General features: G+C 36.3%; 2 protein-coding genes across 2 annotated transcripts; one reads left to right on the forward strand and one right to left on the reverse strand.

The window, feature by feature from the left end:
* Window positions 1–6,624: 6,624 nt before the first annotated feature.
* LOC131305547 (uncharacterized) lies at window positions 6,625–7,804 on the reverse strand. The gene has a single exon (XM_058332415.1). The coding sequence runs from the start codon at window positions 7,351–7,353 to the stop codon at window positions 6,913–6,915; it is 441 nt and encodes a 146-aa protein (XP_058188398.1). The 5' UTR covers window positions 7,354–7,804; the 3' UTR covers window positions 6,625–6,912.
* A 6,596-nt stretch (window positions 7,805–14,400) lies between these two features.
* Window positions 14,401–17,143, forward strand: LOC131332425 (uncharacterized). The gene is made up of 2 exons (XM_058366641.1): window positions 14,401–14,522; window positions 15,364–17,143. Exon 2 carries the CDS (start codon window positions 16,358–16,360, stop codon window positions 17,141–17,143), a length of 786 nt encoding a protein of 261 aa, XP_058222624.1. The 5' UTR covers window positions 14,401–14,522; window positions 15,364–16,357.
* The last annotated feature ends 386 nt before the right edge of the window (window positions 17,144–17,529 follow it).

A 17,529-nucleotide genomic window follows, 5' to 3' on the forward strand; every position in this document is an offset into this window, starting at 1 on the left:
TCCCTACCTTGTGATTTTAAATGTTGACAAGCGAAATCAAATTTCCATACCTTATGAACCGTATTTATAGATGAAGAGATGCCAGATTTTTTCAAGTCAATCTAACATCTTATCTGTACTTTACATTTACATATTCTAAAATCTCGGATGAATGTGTCAAATTTATGGAGTAATTGATTTTGTCGAATCCCCAACCACTTTAAGCGTCTCTGATCGATAGCAACATTTTCACATTAAAATAGTACTGTACTACTAGTATCATTTACTATCACCTTCCTTTAAATTTGATAGGGGAAGCTTCCTGTCAGATGCCAGAAAGGTTTTGGCCCTCCTTTTAAACATTATATTAGTGGTTAAAAGGGTAATTAAAACAAGATCAGACACAGTACTAATATTTGAATAATAAAAAACTAATCAGGCGTGATAAATTACAATTAAAAAAAAAAAACATTGACCTTTCCTTTTTCTATAATAAAAAATTCAAGAATTAAAAACAGTAGTGTTATTGTGAGTTGATTAGGGAAATCAAGTTCCTGTAAATACCAAAAAGTAGACAAATCTAAACACAATCTAAAGTGCTTTTGGTTGCTAGTTAGTGATGAAAACTTTCTCATGCTTTAGGTACACACTTTTTATCTGAGAAAAGTCTGATTTTGAAAGTGATTCCGAAAAGCATCACTTGGGTGGCAAACAAATTCTGTGCAAATCTTGGAAACGAAGAAAAACTTTTTAGTTTTATCATTTGGAAGTCTTTAACAATAAGACTCGATTGTAGTACTCTCTCCTAATTAAGTTTTTGAATTCTCGATTCTCCTTATCAACAATTTTTAGGTTTATCTTACTCGCACGCGTAAGCGTATGAAACAACGACTATAGAATAGGGGATGTAAAGATTAGTATGAGGTGTGTGCAAGGTAACTTAGGACACTAGACATCACCCAAAAAAAAACCTTTCAATTCTCACAGTTTGTTAAGCCAAGCCACCCGTAAGACACGCACGTTGTGGTTGAGTTGACAAAATTTACATAGGCATTAGTTGGAAACTTGGAATAAATAAAGAACTTGTGCATAACGAAACCCTTAACCATGTACCTGCTTGTACTTCCTTACGTGTTAAGTAAGAATAATCCGTAGAAATCAATGAACTGTATTCCCAACAAATACTAATAAATAGTGTATAGTGGAGCGACTCGTATTTCAAACAGTGAAGTTAATTAAGGATTGAGGCCATGGTAATTTTCACCTAAATAAAAAATTCTTATAGTAAGTGTTATTATTATACTTGAAAAATACTCCGTATACGTTTAATTAGAGACTTAGACGGGCAAAGATCGGACTACATTCCAAAGCAATGCTTGAATATCCTTAAATGAACTAAGGTGGTGTTCCGGTTTTGTAAAAAAAGAACTTTTTGAAAAAAAATGTAATTTCAAGCTCAAAAATCATGTGTTTATACAAATAATTTTCCTACCAATATGGATCTTGTTTGATAGATCTCATTAAGATCTTTTAAACGGTGCAAAAAAAATTGAAAAAATATTTTTTATTTTAATTATATTTGAATTTGAAATTACCTCCATTTGAAAAAAAGTTAACTTTTGAAAAAGTGGAACACCTTCTAATACTATACGACAGTAGTAATCCACTAACTGTACGTGTGGGTATGTAGTACTTCTGTTTCACATGTAAGTAAATAATCAAGTAAAGAATCTTTCCATAAGCTAGCTATGATCTAGTCCTTAGCATTGATGGAGCTAGCCTAGTATAAGGATTGGGTAGCGTATGGTATGATGATCGACAAGTCAAACTAGCTCAGTCGTTGGGAGGAAAAGAACCTATGTTTAGACAGCAACAACAACGGCCGGAGAGGCAAAAACGTACTGCTGTTTTGGAGGGGATCCGCTGGTGCATTAATTAATCAGGGGTTTTCTAATGCTATACTAGTGTTCATTGATAGGTTGATGTTAGTGAAGTTTTTGCCAAATTAAGGATATTGCTTCGGGTATCCATCTGGCTAGCTAGGCTCTATAATCTCGGATATGTTGTCGTTGTCTAGTATGTTCTCTTCTTTCGTCAGTTGTTAAAGAAGTAAACAATCGGTGGATGAGCTTTAGCTTTCTGGGGCATAGAATAATGGGGTGGGCTGACGGCCCAGTACATGTAGTGGTAGTTTTCACGGGCCCAAAGTCTGGCCCATTGAGTCATTTTTGTATATTGTTGCCCATATTAGTAAGAATGTTAGTACTTGGCAAGTTTTTGGGTCGGGCTGTGAACTTCGAGATCAATTCCTCTCCGCACTCCATCTCTGCATACTCCCTTGTGGCTTCCACCTTCAAGCCTATGCCGAGGACTGAAACGGCTCATCTAGTAGAATTGGTAGTTATCTATGTCGGGCTAAGATTAAAAGGTTTACAAAGAATTATTATTGGTCGCAAAGAATTACTCCTAATCACAAGGATTACTACTGGCCGTGATGAATTATTCTTGGCCGCAAATAATTACTATTGGCCGTAATAAATTACTCGTGGCCGCAAAGAATTACTCTTGGTCGAGAATTACTCTTGGCCGCATCGAATTGCACTTGGCCGCATCGAATTGCTCTTGGCCATGAAGAATTATTCTTGGCCGCACAGAATTACATTTGGCCGCATTGAATTGCAATTGGCCGCATCGAAGTGCACTCAGCCGCATCGAATTGCTCTTGGCCGCTACGAATTACTCTTGGCCGCATCGAATTGCTTTTGGCCGCATCGAATTGCACTTGGGTGCAACAAATTACTTTATGGTCTCGCAATTCTTTGCGGCCAAGTGCAATTATATGCGGCCAAGAGCAATTCTTTGCGGCCAAGAGTAATTCGTAGCAACTAGGAGTAATTCTTTGCGGCCAAGAGTAATTCTTTGCGGCCAGGAGTAATTCGATGCGGCCAAGAATAATTCTTTTCGGCCAGGAGTAATATTTTGCCACCAATAGTAATTCTTCGCGTTAGAGTCTTTTTCTTTTTAACTAATAGGTAAGAGAACAAAATTGTTGTCCGATACAACTTGAGCTGTTAGTTTAGATGATTTGGAGTTTCATGATCTGTTTGGGATTGAAGATTGAAAATTTTTTGTTGGAGTCTTTTGGGTAGATTGAGTTTCAAACTCTACTCCTTATTTGGATATATGTAATATTGAAACTATTTTGCTTTTCTATTTTTCTAGGTTAGTTAAAGGAAATAAGTGTAATAGGGGTGTCACTAAGTGAGTGGACGTTCAAAAAATTGAATTCGAGTTGGAATTCTGTATGATTATACATTCTTAATATTTTTGATGCTATTCTTGAATGCAACTATCAGAATTAAACAGATTTGGTAATATTTGTTGTGTTAAGATTATTTTATGAACTTGGTTAGATGGACCATGTTTGAACTTTATTTTTAAAATGAAAATTTCGGAGAAGTAGATTTTGTTGGGAGAAGGAAATATTTAAAAATTCATGGTTATTTGTAATGCTCCTCTCATATGAGGTGGGACCATACGCAAATCCGGAACTCACTTTATGTGAGATGACGTTAAAAAGAACCACTGTATCTACACACAAAAACCTTCGAAAAAGTGGAGTTTGATACTTCATTTAGATTATGTTTAAATAACATTGCGATGTGCCCTAAGGCACTGACAATTACTAGTAATCTTTATCGATAGTTTAATATAGACAATTTGAGGGTAACATATGGCGAAAAAGAACAAACGAATTGAGACTGAGGAAGTAGTTACCAAATGATATACGTACATTCCTTATTTTGCTCCTGAGTAATGGTAATGCCAAACTTGTTTGGCTATGGATCCCGATATGGGGATATCATCATTTAGACACTTCACCAGACTTCCATGTCAAACCTCTCTCAATTTAAGCAAAAATAGTTAGGCAACGCTTGGGTGTCCACGTTTCTGGCATGGGCACTCCATAATTCCCGTCCCGCACCAACCGGAGACTTCTCTTTAATATGCCTCCCAAGTAGTCCCAACCCAACCAACCAAATATACACTTCCATCCACCAAAAAATCCGTTTCTGGCTGTGTTCTCATAATTTTTTTTGTCTAAGACTTTTTTTTGATATTTTTAACATTTTGTAGTAATTTTTTGTTCAAGCTTTTCATCGTAACTGTTTAGATTAATCATTAGTCTTGACGAAAGGAATCACAAAAGTATAAAACGTGGACTAATATAGGAAAAAGCTCATATAAGATGACACTATAAACAAACAAAAAAAGACAGATGTTTGATATTTTTTTGCGTCTTTAGTGATTTTTTTTTTGCTTTTGGTAATAATTTTTAAATTTTTAGACTCCTATCGTCGAGATGGATAATTAATCCAAAAAGTATGGTGCAAAATCTAGTAGAAATTCAAAAAAGACAAACAAAATACTCAAAAAGAAAAAGAAAAAAGAAAAATTCAAAAATACAAACTTGCAGAAAGAATCACATTGAGATATTATAAGTCCAGGTGGTGCACCACCAGGTCCACCACGCATTTATGTACTACTACTGTAGAATTTGGGACTACCGAATACGAAAGGGACAGGGCAGAGAATAACAGGACAGAGCCCTATAGATCAGGACGTGAAGTTGGTTAAGTTAATCGATGTAGGGTTAGGCATAATTAGGGTAATGCTACTTGCAAATCTCAGTCTATAGCGAAAACAAAAAGCCTAGAGCCAAAACTAACGGCATGTCGGGCTCACACTTTACACACCGGAAAATGTTGTTTGTGTGTTTGTTTTTGTTTTTGTTTTTTTTATCCGAATCATATTTCATTAAAAGTCATAAAAGGCAATTACAACGATTCCATTCGAGTATAGAGAAAGAAAAACCTACACACAAACTATCACGGATAGAAAAACATGACAAACAGGTGACAAAGGAACGAAACTAGTGACTGGATCTTAGGCACGTCTCACCACCTCACAGGGTCGGGTCTCGAGTGGCCAACAATCTATCAATATAGCTGCCCCGGCTTGGTGCAAGATCACAATCAGAGACAAAAATACAGAACCGATGGAACCAGGAATAACTACAAATAAGGGAAAAACACAGCCACCATGTATGTTTGTTTGTAATTGTAGAGTTGTTGATATTAGAAAAAAAAAATGGAGAAGCTAACAGCTAGACAGCAAAAGATGGTGGTCTGAGAGCATCTCCAATGGGAGATGTCAATTCCTACGTCGACATCTTAACGGTAAAAATTGACACCAAAATTCAATCAAACCTAACAGTCTTCTTTGATGCCAAATACAAGTGTGGATTTGAAGGCAAGCCTTCTTATGCCAACTTTGACAGCCACCCTCGTCCATGCCAAATTTCAAAAACTGACCATTTGTATTTTGATATAAGGGTCGGAGAGAGCTAATTTAATGTCAAATAGATAGAACTTGACATAAGGGTTGGAGAGGAGGTTTTGATATCAAATTGGAGATGCCGAAATGTCACATCAACCTTCAAACAAAAATTGACATCCTCAATTTGATTTCAAGGGTTGAAGATGCTCTAAGAGCAGCTCTAATGGGAGATGTCAAATGTGATGTGGAGGTTGTAACATTCAAATTAGTTGACAAAGCAACTCAGATGTCTTCTGTTAGGCCAAAACCTACGTGGCTTTTGCATGAAAGAAGGGGGAGGAAACATGCCAATTTTGACATGGATGAACAAACATGCCGAATTTTAAAAATGTGCCGTTATATATATACACCACGGATTAAGTAAGAGATCCCTCATTTTGTTAAAATGCGAGACTTTCACTTTCCGATCAAATTTTGAAAATTCGAATTGTTCAATATGTGCAGAATGTGATTTTAAGGGTCCCCACGAGAAATCAGCAAAAACATAGAATTGGAGATGATATTTTGATGTCAAATTAGAGATGCTAAAATAACATGTAAGCCTTTAAAAAAAAAAGTTTGGCATCTCCAATATTAAGCCAAGGGTTGGAGATAGCTGGACAACACGTGTAGCTTTGGCCTGAAATAGCGAAATTGAAAAGTCAATGAACCGTGAAACTTTACAGTTTTACCACATATTTTCACGGCTCACCACAAGTCATGAAAGTTTAACACTAGTATAAAGACGACGTGTCATAATATTTATTACCAATGAAGTTTTTACTCTTGGATCCAAAAGAATTAATACGTGTGTGATGCTAACACCACACCACTCTTTTTTTTCTTTTCTTTTCTCTTCCTTTCTTTTCTTTCTAATACTGGACCATAAGTGGATTCCGTATACACGTATGCAAGTATGTAACGACAAACTATAATGATATTGGTCTTGCAAATTTATCATGTCCTGTTAAATGCCTTCGTAAATTGTGACGGTATTCCAGTAGGAAACACATGCCCGGAATTATTTTATTTTATTTTACTTTATTGGCTTTTACTATAGTATTTTTCCAATTGCAATCAATCAAAAACTCATGGTAGTGATCGATCAGTATATGTTAGTTTGCCTCTTATTTTGTTCCATGGATACCTCAAACGATTCTGTAAAATACAAAGTTCCAAGCACTAGGCTCCAAATTCTTATTATTAAAACGGAAAAAAAAAGAAAAAGAAAAGAACGACATGCACCAAGAAAGAAAGAAAGAAAAGTACATGAACTTGTGTTTCTTTCGTTTAGTCGAAGTCTTATGATACAATAAAGTAGAAATTGGATTATCTCAAGTTCTTAATTTGGACAGGATGAGACCAATCTAATCTAGACGTTTATTATCACAATCAATAATTCAAATTTATTCAAACACTGATCTTGTGGGATTTTGAATATTTGCTCAAACCCTTCGAGCAGTCCAAATCATTGATTATACCAATATATGATTTATATTTAGATTGTCCGTACAATCCAAAACTCCGATCGGGATTACCAGAGTAAACTTATTTTCAGCGTAGATTACCAGCGTGGGCAACGATGCTAGTAGTTGGATCCCAGGGCGCCAGCAGTCCCTGCGCCATGACCAATGACTTGTACATCTGGACGATCGTCTTCTCATCATACTCCTTAAGTGGGCCCTTTCCGAACCCACCACCAAAGGATGAGTTATCACCGCCAAACCCGCCCATGTTCATCATCATCATGTTGCTGTTTTCCAGCCGTAGCATCAAGTTCACGTACGCGTCCCGAAGCCTTATCAGCAGCTTCTTCGGGGACAGGATCAACCGCAGCTTCCGCGCGATCTTGATCCCCCAAGACCGCTTCCTCCGCCCTGAACCGCCTCCTTCCTTGCCCAGCTTTGCCCGGTTGATCATGCGCCGGCGACGGGAGCCATTCAGCCGCCCGTACCCTCTCCTCTTCCAGTACCTCGTCAGTCCTCCCCCTTCCATAATATTCTCCTTTCCCCACTTCTTTATTGCGAAGAATCTCTCTCTCTCTCTCTCTCTCTCTCTTTCTAGTTACAGAATTGTGTGTTATATAAGGGTTTTTGAGTGAGGGAGAGAGAGGTGGTGCTTTTGAGGTGAGAATGAATTTTGCCAAATTTATTTGGCAAAGGGGAAGAGGATGATAGGGATGGCGAATAATTAGTAGGGAAATTCAACTTACAAACCTTTCAGATACACCATCTAGTAGAGTAAGTTTCATAATATATTTCGTGAATCCAAACCGTTCATTTCGCATACATTTTCCTTTGAGAAAAATGGATTGTTAAAATTCTTCCCGTTGATCTGAATGAAACACTTATCGATAACTGATTAATTCTATTTTTTGCAGGATTGATTTATTTGGAGCTAAAAAAGTACGGCTCAGATTTGTAAAAAAAATTGTGAGACCCCATATTATGAGTGGCGTGTTTGAAAGGTATGGTCGAAATAGTATTTACGTAGCAAGCTCATAAGAGGACCAGAGGATAGATGAGAGAGGTGGTGGGTGGAGTCATAAATATCGAGCGTGACATATAGTAGTGTATGTAGTATTTCGGATAGATGAGGGAGTAGACTAGTAGAGCTCCTCTCCGGTTGGAGAAAATTGAACTTGGGAAATTGATTTTCGCACTCCACTTTTGAAGATCCTTCTTCACTTTGTACATGAAATTACTAGTAACTTCACGTTAAAAGTGGAGCGCTTGCATATAAAATTGAAATGCCAAAATCAGCAATCTTCTGATTGTTTAACTTGTTTAGATCATATTTTAAACTCATATAATTTGATCGAAATTATTTATTTTGTGGACTATAAATAAAATTTGTTGATCAATATGGAATTTGCGTGTCTTGAAAAAAAGTAAAATGACACAAGATTTGAACCCTTTTTTTGTCTTTTAAGGCATCCAAAACCCATTCATTTAAGATGAGATAAAGAATCTATCATTTACTGAAAGGATTTTTAAATGACGTGATTTTTAATCCATCTTACATGGTTGAAGTCCTTCAATAAACTCTACTCTACCATGCGAACAAATTTGGAGTAATAATCAACATGATTTTGGATGGAACTTCGAAAACCGGAATTAATGGACCTATGCAACATGACTTCCTAATGGAATTGGACCGCTTCATTTTTTTCCCCTTCGAATAAGAGAGATTGTTCCTATTAGGCATTGCCGCATTAGCATATAAGGACGGGAGGGAGTGATTTAAGATACATCATATTCACATCTTGTATTGGATAACCCGTCCAAGCTTTTTTTGTTGAGCCAACTAGCTAGCTTAATAATCACTTACCAAATAAAACAAAAAAATTCATATCATGTATTAAAATTTCTTTTGACTATTATCAATCATTGTCTGTAAAGTTGACTTCAAACGTGATGTTATCAGAATGAGAATAGCAAACAACTAAAGAATGTAATGTGACTAGCAACTTGACTGGTTTTTTATTGGGGACTTAAATAATTTATTCTCAGAACTCACTTTCTTTAAGTTTTCATTCCGGTCAATTTGAACACTTATGATTTCATCCTCACTTTTTGATAATCTCAATAATGCCCTTTGAAAACTTAACAGATTTTGATCCCACCGTAGTGTAACGATTCGGATTTTTGACCCAATTTTTTAAATATAAATTTATACTGTTAAATTCCTAATTCAATAATTAATTAGATTGAATAATTAAAATATATTATTTTGTGTATAATTGATATTGTTTACACTATTGAATAAGATATGTATTTAAACTTTAAATATACAGGGATTCAGTGATTCATATTCATCTCTTATCTTTCCTATCTAAACCCTAAGTAGAACTCTATTCAAACTAACTCTCCACTTCTTTATCTCTCATCCTATACATAAAAGCGTCCAGATACATTCTCACCATGTACATACATGCGCCCACATACATTAGAATTGAAAACCCCCCAAATGTGGCACTTGTGCCATATCCTTTTATCATTATCAGTTTCACTCTCCTTCCTCATTCCACCACTTCTACACTTATCCTCTCACCTTCTTACTATCTTATTCTCTCTCATTATACATACCCACACAATCCGAAAATTGAACACCAGTATATTATTTTACTCCCAATTCTATTGTTGAGTCTAGAATAGAGAGAGAGAGAGAGTTGTGGCCGTAGGTGTGTGCACACCGTGAGTACACCGCCGCTGCGGGCCCTGTTGGAGTGCCGCTGGACGCTGCCTCGAGATTTTATAACCACCATGGCGATCTACGGACACCGTATACAACACTTATTCGAACTTAGAATCGCGTTTGAGGTAGTTTTTCGGAAACTCAAAACCTTTATCTGCATTTTAATGGAGTTACTTAGATTTAAAGTTTATTGAATTGTTAATTTATTTTTAGTCCTGTTTATATTAAAATTTAGTCCGGTTGCGCTGGAATGATTAGTGTTATACCCTGTGAAAATTTATGATCGTTTAACAAGTGTTTGATTGTGAAATTATTATTGATGTTGCATTGTTAATTTGTATTTGAGTGGACGTTTACGTGTTTAATAAATTATTGGGGTAGATAAATATTTATGAAATATTAACAAGAATATTTTATTAGTAAAAATTTATTTAGATTGTAAACAAGAAATATTTTAGATTATATACTACGTATTAGTTATTCTTTAACTCTAATAAATATTAACTAGAATAGCCTCGCATAAATTTGTTGTTATAAAAATCTCATATTAATATTTAATATAGTTAGTAAATACTAAATTTAGCAATAAGTATTTTCCAATAAAAATTTGTTTGTAAAATCTATGAATAATATGAGAGTTAAAGAAAAATGTATAAATAGTAGAAATGTTTTATAAAATTTCTAAACGAGAGAAATAGATTTAATTTTAAGTGTAGTAATTAATTGTTTGACTGAATATTATTTTGTTATTCGCATGATAAATTCTATGACATGATTAATTTTATCGCATGGTTATGTGTTGTTAGTACTTTTAGTTGAAATGTTGAACCGTGTGATATTTTGTTGTGGCTGTAGATTGGACAAATAGGTTCCCTGGGTGGTTACGAGTAGTGACTCATGTAGACGATGTTAAGTAAATGGAAATTGATAAAGTGTTGGAAATGTGATTGTGTGGATTGTGATTTGAGCCATGGTGATGGCAAGGGTAACCTATAGGGCCCTGTGTTGAAATGGGTTACCTGAGGGGCCCGATGTTGTGACGCTAACGTATGATACGTCATGGAAAGTTTCTCTTCGAGGAAGAGAATGAGTCCCATGAGACGGTTATAGTTAGTGAGACGTTAATGTATGATACGTCATGGAAAGTTTCTCTTGGAGAAAGAGAATGGGTCCCATGAGACGGTTATAGTTAACGTGGGGTAGTGGATGTCCGACCCTAATGTACGATACGTCATGGGATGACTCGATCCTCCTGTTATGGTCTTAAGTGAGAACATACTCGGTACATAACTTAGATGCGCTCACCTAGGACCCTGGTGCAGGACAAGCAAGAGGAAGGGTGGACCCATGAGACGATTGTAGTTAGTGGATGTGGGAGGAAAGGATCTCGCGGAGAGAATCCTTAGATTACATGTAAAATGATGGATAGTAAAGAAAAAGACGATGTGTTATTATTTTGTACCTTCGGTGTATTATGAATTATTATATTGTTGATCTGCATATTGTGGTATTGGATTTTAGGATTTCTACTTAGTGAATTATCACTCAGGATACGTTTGTATCCTGGCAAATCGTTTGCTTCGGTGTTCAATTTGCCAGAGTGTGCAGGATTCCACAGTGGAGCAGTTGATACAGGTGGGACCCCTGGAACGGAGTCTGGGCCAACGTTGCTTGGAATTCGTGTCAAAATTAGAGTCGCTCTGGAGTTGCTTTTATTAAGTAAATGTACATAGATTTTTGTATTATTTTGAAATTGTAAATTTTGTATAAAGATAAATAAGGGCCTAATAGTTTGTAAAATTCAGTGTATTTTAGGGTTAATGTTCCCGAAATTCCTTGAGAAATCGGGGCGTTACATGTAGAATCAGGCCAATCCCAAAAATTGCTCCCCCAATCCTTCCCCATAAATTCTGCCTTCCAATCCTAAATTTTTCTCCTTAAAATTTCCTCACTCTCAACCCATGCATCATAGGAAGAATGCAATCATAACTGATCAATACTCCGTTCATGGCCATGCATGCTGGAAAAGGAAGAACGCCACCGCCACTGTCTCCACCTCACGCAAACATCCACCGAAAAAGGAAGAACGCCGTTGTCGCTCGATTTAACTTTTTCACCTGGATCTAGGTAATTGAACAACTCATTTTATTCTGTTGTCGTCCACCTTTTTCCCCTTGAACAGCCCTTTGTTACCCCTTCAATATGATGTCAATAGTCTCGCCGACGCCAATCGCACCTTTGTCGGTGATGGAATTGAAAAAGATCTTAATAAGTTGAGGGAGGATTATGGGCTGGAAGTGAGGAACATGGTGGAGGGTGGTTGGTGGCAACGAGGTTGCGCATCAGGTTGCAACGGAGAGAGAGAGAGAGAGAGTTCGTTTGGGTTGTGAGCAGTTTTATTTCTTTTGTTGGGATTTAGGGCAAAAATGTTCATTACACAACATAACTGAGCCATCTAACTTCGGAAAAAAATTTAGGATTGGGATCCAACCTAACATGAAAATGTGGATCGGCCTCTAATTTTCTATATTTAGTTTTATTTGATTTCATAGAAAGATCGGAACGGTTCATTATGAAAAGGCCTTTGGCTATTAGCTTTGTGGATTATAATGCCAATCAGACATGATAAAGTGACCGTATTTTATGAAATTAACATGATAAGTTGACCACATTTTTGCATGATTGATCATGTTAAAATGCCCACGTATTATCCAAAAGGTCATCTTTTTAATGGATCATATTCCATGAAATATGGTTAAATTACCATCAAAACATGTATTATCGTGATTAGCGTTTCATGGTTAAATTATCATGTCGATTTCAACGTTTTATGACCATTCATAATCTAGCTTGAAACCAATTTAATAAACATGACATACTCCCAAAAATATTATTATTGAAATATAAAAGTAATCAATCATATTAAAATTACCAAAAAATCATGAATTATGATTGTTTTGATGCGATTCAATTTGAAATATAAAAGTAATAGGATAAAAAATAAAAGTAATCAATCATATTTAAATTTACCAAATCCCACTAAATTAGGAAAACAATTCAATCCAATCCCACTAAATTGGGAAAACAATCCAATCAAATCCCACTAAATTAGGAAAGAAATATAACATAATATATGTATATCATAGTGAAAAGGGTAAGAAAGAAAATTCACCTACTAAGAGGATGAAAACATAAGTATGAAAAAAGGGAGGGATGAATTGTTACCTGACATGGACAAAGATGATGGATATTTAAATATTTCTTTTTTATTCCTTCTAAAACCTTTTATCTTAAAAAATTATTAGAGAATATATATATATATATATATATATATATATATATATATATATATATATATATATTTGGTAATTGAGAATATAGTTGAGCTAATGAATACGTTACTTTGATTTGAACCCAACAACTTGTCTCTATCCCAAATTACTCACCAAGCCATCATAATATCATATGAATGGAACTTATTTTAAAATTCCCTTACTTAATTTCAAAAAACTCCAAACCAATTGATCACCCATCGAAATCCACGAGGAACTCCATCAACAACTAAAAAGAATGCTCTTGATCGAGAGTTTGTGATTTAACCGACTCCTCTCAATAGTCATCGTATACATGAAAATCTCTAAATCACTGTAAACAAATTTTATTATTTAAAAAATGCTCTTCACATTTGCATTTCTTCTCGAAATCTTTAGATGGAAGCGGAAAAATAAATCATCTGGGTGATTAATTCTTGAAATGGAAAATAAAAAAAGCATACATAGAAAAGTTTTGGCAGCAGATAGGATGGAATAATTTCCAAATTTGCCTTGTGAAGGATTGACTGGCGAAGCATGTAACGAGCAACATCTCCTCATTCCACCTTTACTTATGTAGTAGGAGAAAATATATACATTAGGGCGTTTAAACCAACTTATCCACACCTCGATAATCAATTATGATCGGTCATAAACCATTTGCAAATCCGAACCATTAAAAGCACAATTCAACGGCCAAGATCACACGTCCACATTTTAGAAGAATAAGAGGGTTTGCATAAGAAGCAGACCGTGTGTGTGTATGTCTATATATATGCTCCCTCCTCAACTACCATAATGGCCATGTTAGAGTAACAGAATGCGCAATTAAGGAGCATTTCCGCAAAGTTAAAAGTTGTGAATTACTTTTTGTAGTACTATGTAGTCAAGTTGTTTCTACTAACAATTAATCTATAACAACAAACATTTATACACAAACTCACTCACATTATATGTGGGACCTACACACTGTAACGCCCCGATTTTCTAAGAAATTTCGGAAGCATTAACCCTAAAATACACTAAATTTTATAAACTACTAGGCCCCTATTTGTCGTTATACAAAATTTACATTTAAAAAAATTACAAAAAAAATAAATCTAACATTTATTTAAACTTCTTCAGAGCAACTCTAGTCTTGATACAGATCTCATGCATACTCGGTCTCCACTCTTGGTAATCCTTCTATGTCAAATAGCTCTACCATTGAACCCTGCATCCTCTGGCAAATTGATCGCTAAAGCAACTGTAACACCCGTTCCGAGCATGCACGTGCATCGCATATGACATTTAATTTTATGTTGCATAGGTCATGCTAATTGTTACACGTGTTGTGTTATCATTCGCATATCATTCATTAATTGTTTAGTGATACATGATTAAGTTTAAGGGTTTAATTAAGTTAATTTAAAAGAGATTGACTTGGTAGGTGGAATGAAGGGTTAAGATGAATTATTACCCTTTTGAACCCATGCACCCAACCTCATGGGATAACTTTTCCCTAATAAATCTAGCTTCTACCGTATTCTACACCATTCTACACCCCTCCACCGTTTCTCTTGTATCACGTAGAAAGAGAGAGAGAGAGAGAGAGAGAGAAGAAGAAGAAGAAGAAGAAGAAGAAGAAGAGGAGGAATTGGGAAAATCTAATTGAAGGTAAACCCTATTTTATATCTAATCTATGTTTTGGGTTTTGATCAAACATGGTTATACTTGCATATTTTTGTAGTTTAAACCCTAATTGGTTCATAAGAGAATGGATTTTAACCTAGCAAATTCGTCCATCTTTGAGACATGTCTCAATTCTGTCAATTAGAGCTTGAACTTGACTGAATCTGTCCTGTTCTTAGCGAATTTTTCTCACAGACTTTCCGACCTTGTAATTTTTTGGAATTTTTACTGGAGATGGATATGCATGTCTAGTTTGTTGGGTAAAATTTTCAGAATTTATTTCGAAGAGGGGAAAAAGTTAAAAATCGCGCACCGAACTGCTGCTGTGAAATTCGTATTGCTGACTGCACTGACACAAGTTGGGAAAACAGTCATATCTCCTAGCTCGAGACTCGAAATCACATTCCGCTTGTTTTGCTAGAAACTAGACTCGTAGAGCTTTCCAACGATGCAACCCATGTGCCTTGGTTATGCCTGAGCAATAACAAATTTGCTGTTGAAGTTGACCTAAAATCTGTCTCTGCACCAGTTTTGGTATTATGATAAGTTATAGTCGCGAGGCCGTAGTAAGGTTACCCAAATTCCGTTTTTTATGAATGACCTGTCGATTCGAAGAGGAAGAAGTTTACTTTTCTATGGTTAAAGTCTCATTCTTCAATTCACGATTATGTTTCGGATATGGTCAGAACCGTACATGTTGGTCATGGATTAAGCCTTATTCTTGGGAATTCTTGTACCAAATCTCATTGAATCATCTTTTGAGCATTGAAGCACATCATCCATTGTTTTATTGCATTGATCTCATGTAGTGTCATTCATATTTTAGGATCGGGGGACGAGTCTCCACCTCAAGGTTGAGAAGGAGGCGTTTCGCTTTTGTCTTTTGAATCTCTAAGGTGAGTGTGCTATTTCATTTAAGTGGCTAGCTAAAAATAAACTTATCATTTTTCTGCAAATGTTGGAAACTTTGACGGTAGTGATATGGATCAAGTTGCTTGAAACATGATTTATTTCAAGAGCATGCCATAGTTGTATTGTTCGTTGGAATTGTTTTCTTCTTGATGTACACAAGAAGGGTATAAATTGTCTGTTTGCTGTACACAAACAGGGTATAAATTGTTGGAAGTACCCTGTTCACAGGGTCACGGTACCGTCATAACTCCTGGTTGCGAGGGAAGCAACCCTATGGTTTCTTGAAATATTGTGCTTAATTAATGGTTTGTGAAAAATAACTTGTTTCTTGCTAAATATGGTTAGAAGCATTACTCGATCCATGTTTGCTCGTGTAAATTGTTTTATGCTTTTTGCTTGAATGAGGTAGTAACACTCACAATCCTTTCAGGTAACTGAAGTAGAGTTTTGGTCCACTACTGGTCGAACAGGCTGTAGGAGTGGAGGCGAGGGTTGACTTGGTGTCCTTTTGGCATAGTACATTTTGTGATATCAATTTTTGGAGAGTTGCCGTACCTTATGTGGATGCAACTCATCTTGTAAAGTTCTCTTGTAAATTTTATTTTGGAAGCCGGTTGTAATATACTTAGTTGACATTGTCTTGCGTTTATGGAATGAATTTCATTAAGGTTGATGTTAAGCTTTCATTAAGACTGATTATGTTAATCCTTCTAGAGCGGGTCGTTACAGTTGGTATCAGAGCATAGGTTTTAAATTCTGTAGACTAGCCGTGTTTAGACTAGTGGTGGACCATAGGGTGTTTGTCTTGTGTCCGTGGGGATGGGAAGGAATAGAATGATCATGAAACATGTCATGCATTTACTTTTGTTATTTGAGATGTTATTTGATGAATTTTTGTATATCTAGCTATGGATGATGATCAACATGATAATGCTGGAGGGGGAAATGCTAGTAATGCACAAAATCAGCCGACCATGGATGGTAGAATATTTGAAGCAATAATACAGTTAACAACTCAACAGGCAAAATATTTCGAGTTTCAGGCAGCCGCACAAGCGAGTTCTTTAGGGGCACGCACTGAGCGGGACACCATATATAGTCGGTTTAAAAAGCTTGGGCCTACAGAGTTTGATGGACCGCCTAACCCTCTTGATGCCGAGGAATGGATGAAAAAGTTAGAGGAAATCTTTCAGATAATGGCTGTGACGGATGAACAAAAGGTTTTATTGGCTACTTTTATGTTAAAAGGAGATGCTCGACGTTGGTGGGAAGTTACCAAACAAAGATTGTCTGCACCAATGGCAAATCTTGAAAATAATGATGCTCCTCCTATACCTACGGTCATCACTTGGGCTATGTTTACCAAAGCTTTCCATGAAAAGTATTTCCCAAGGAGTTACCAAATGGGTCAGAGGCGGGAATTTTTGAAGTTGGAACAGGGGAAGATGACGGTAGCAGAGTATGAAGCCCGGTTTACAACCTTATCACGTTTTGCTTTGAATCTTGTTAGCACGGATGAGGACAAGTGCAGAATGTTTGAGGATGGGTTGAATATAGAACTTCGGCCCTATGTGGTAAATCAACGGTTAAATAATTTTGCGGATATGATCGAAGTGGCAACAAACTTTGAGCGGGATTTGGGGTTATTGAATGAACAAAGGGAGCAGAATAAGAAAAGAACCAACAATCCATAAATAAAGGGAGAGGAACTTCTACTTTTCAGAGCCTTGGTGGGAGTCAATTTCGAGGATTCCAATCTGGACAGCGAGCGAATGTGTCAAATCAACAAAGTCAGACGGGTTCTACTTTTTCTGGTGGTCGCAGCAATGCCCTTACATGTCATAGGTGTGGATCACCTGATCATTTCGTTCGAGATTGTCCCGAACCAAAATCATTCTGTAGGTGTTTTAGATGTGGGGATCCGGGACATTTGGCTTCAAGTTGTCCCAGAACATCGAGGTCTGTTTCATCTTCGGGTAGCGTTCAGATGGGTGGAGGTACTTCTCAGGGTAAAAATCAAAGCCGTGGTGGTGGTTCAGTTGGTAGACCTAAAGCACAAGGAAGAATCTTTGCTATGAAT

Source organism: Rhododendron vialii, chromosome 1a (genome assembly GCF_030253575.1).
Source record: "Rhododendron vialii isolate Sample 1 chromosome 1a, ASM3025357v1".
Lineage (NCBI taxonomy): Eukaryota > Viridiplantae > Streptophyta > Magnoliopsida > Ericales > Ericaceae > Rhododendron > Rhododendron vialii.

Excerpts from the sequence above, each read along its gene's own strand:
- LOC131305547 (XM_058332415.1), bottom strand. The coding sequence starts at position 7,353 with ATGGAAGGGGGAGGACTGACGAGGTACTGGAAGAGGAGAGGGTACGGG.
- LOC131332425 (XM_058366641.1), top strand. The coding sequence starts at position 16,358 with ATGGATGATGATCAACATGATAATGCTGGAGGGGGAAATGCTAGTAAT.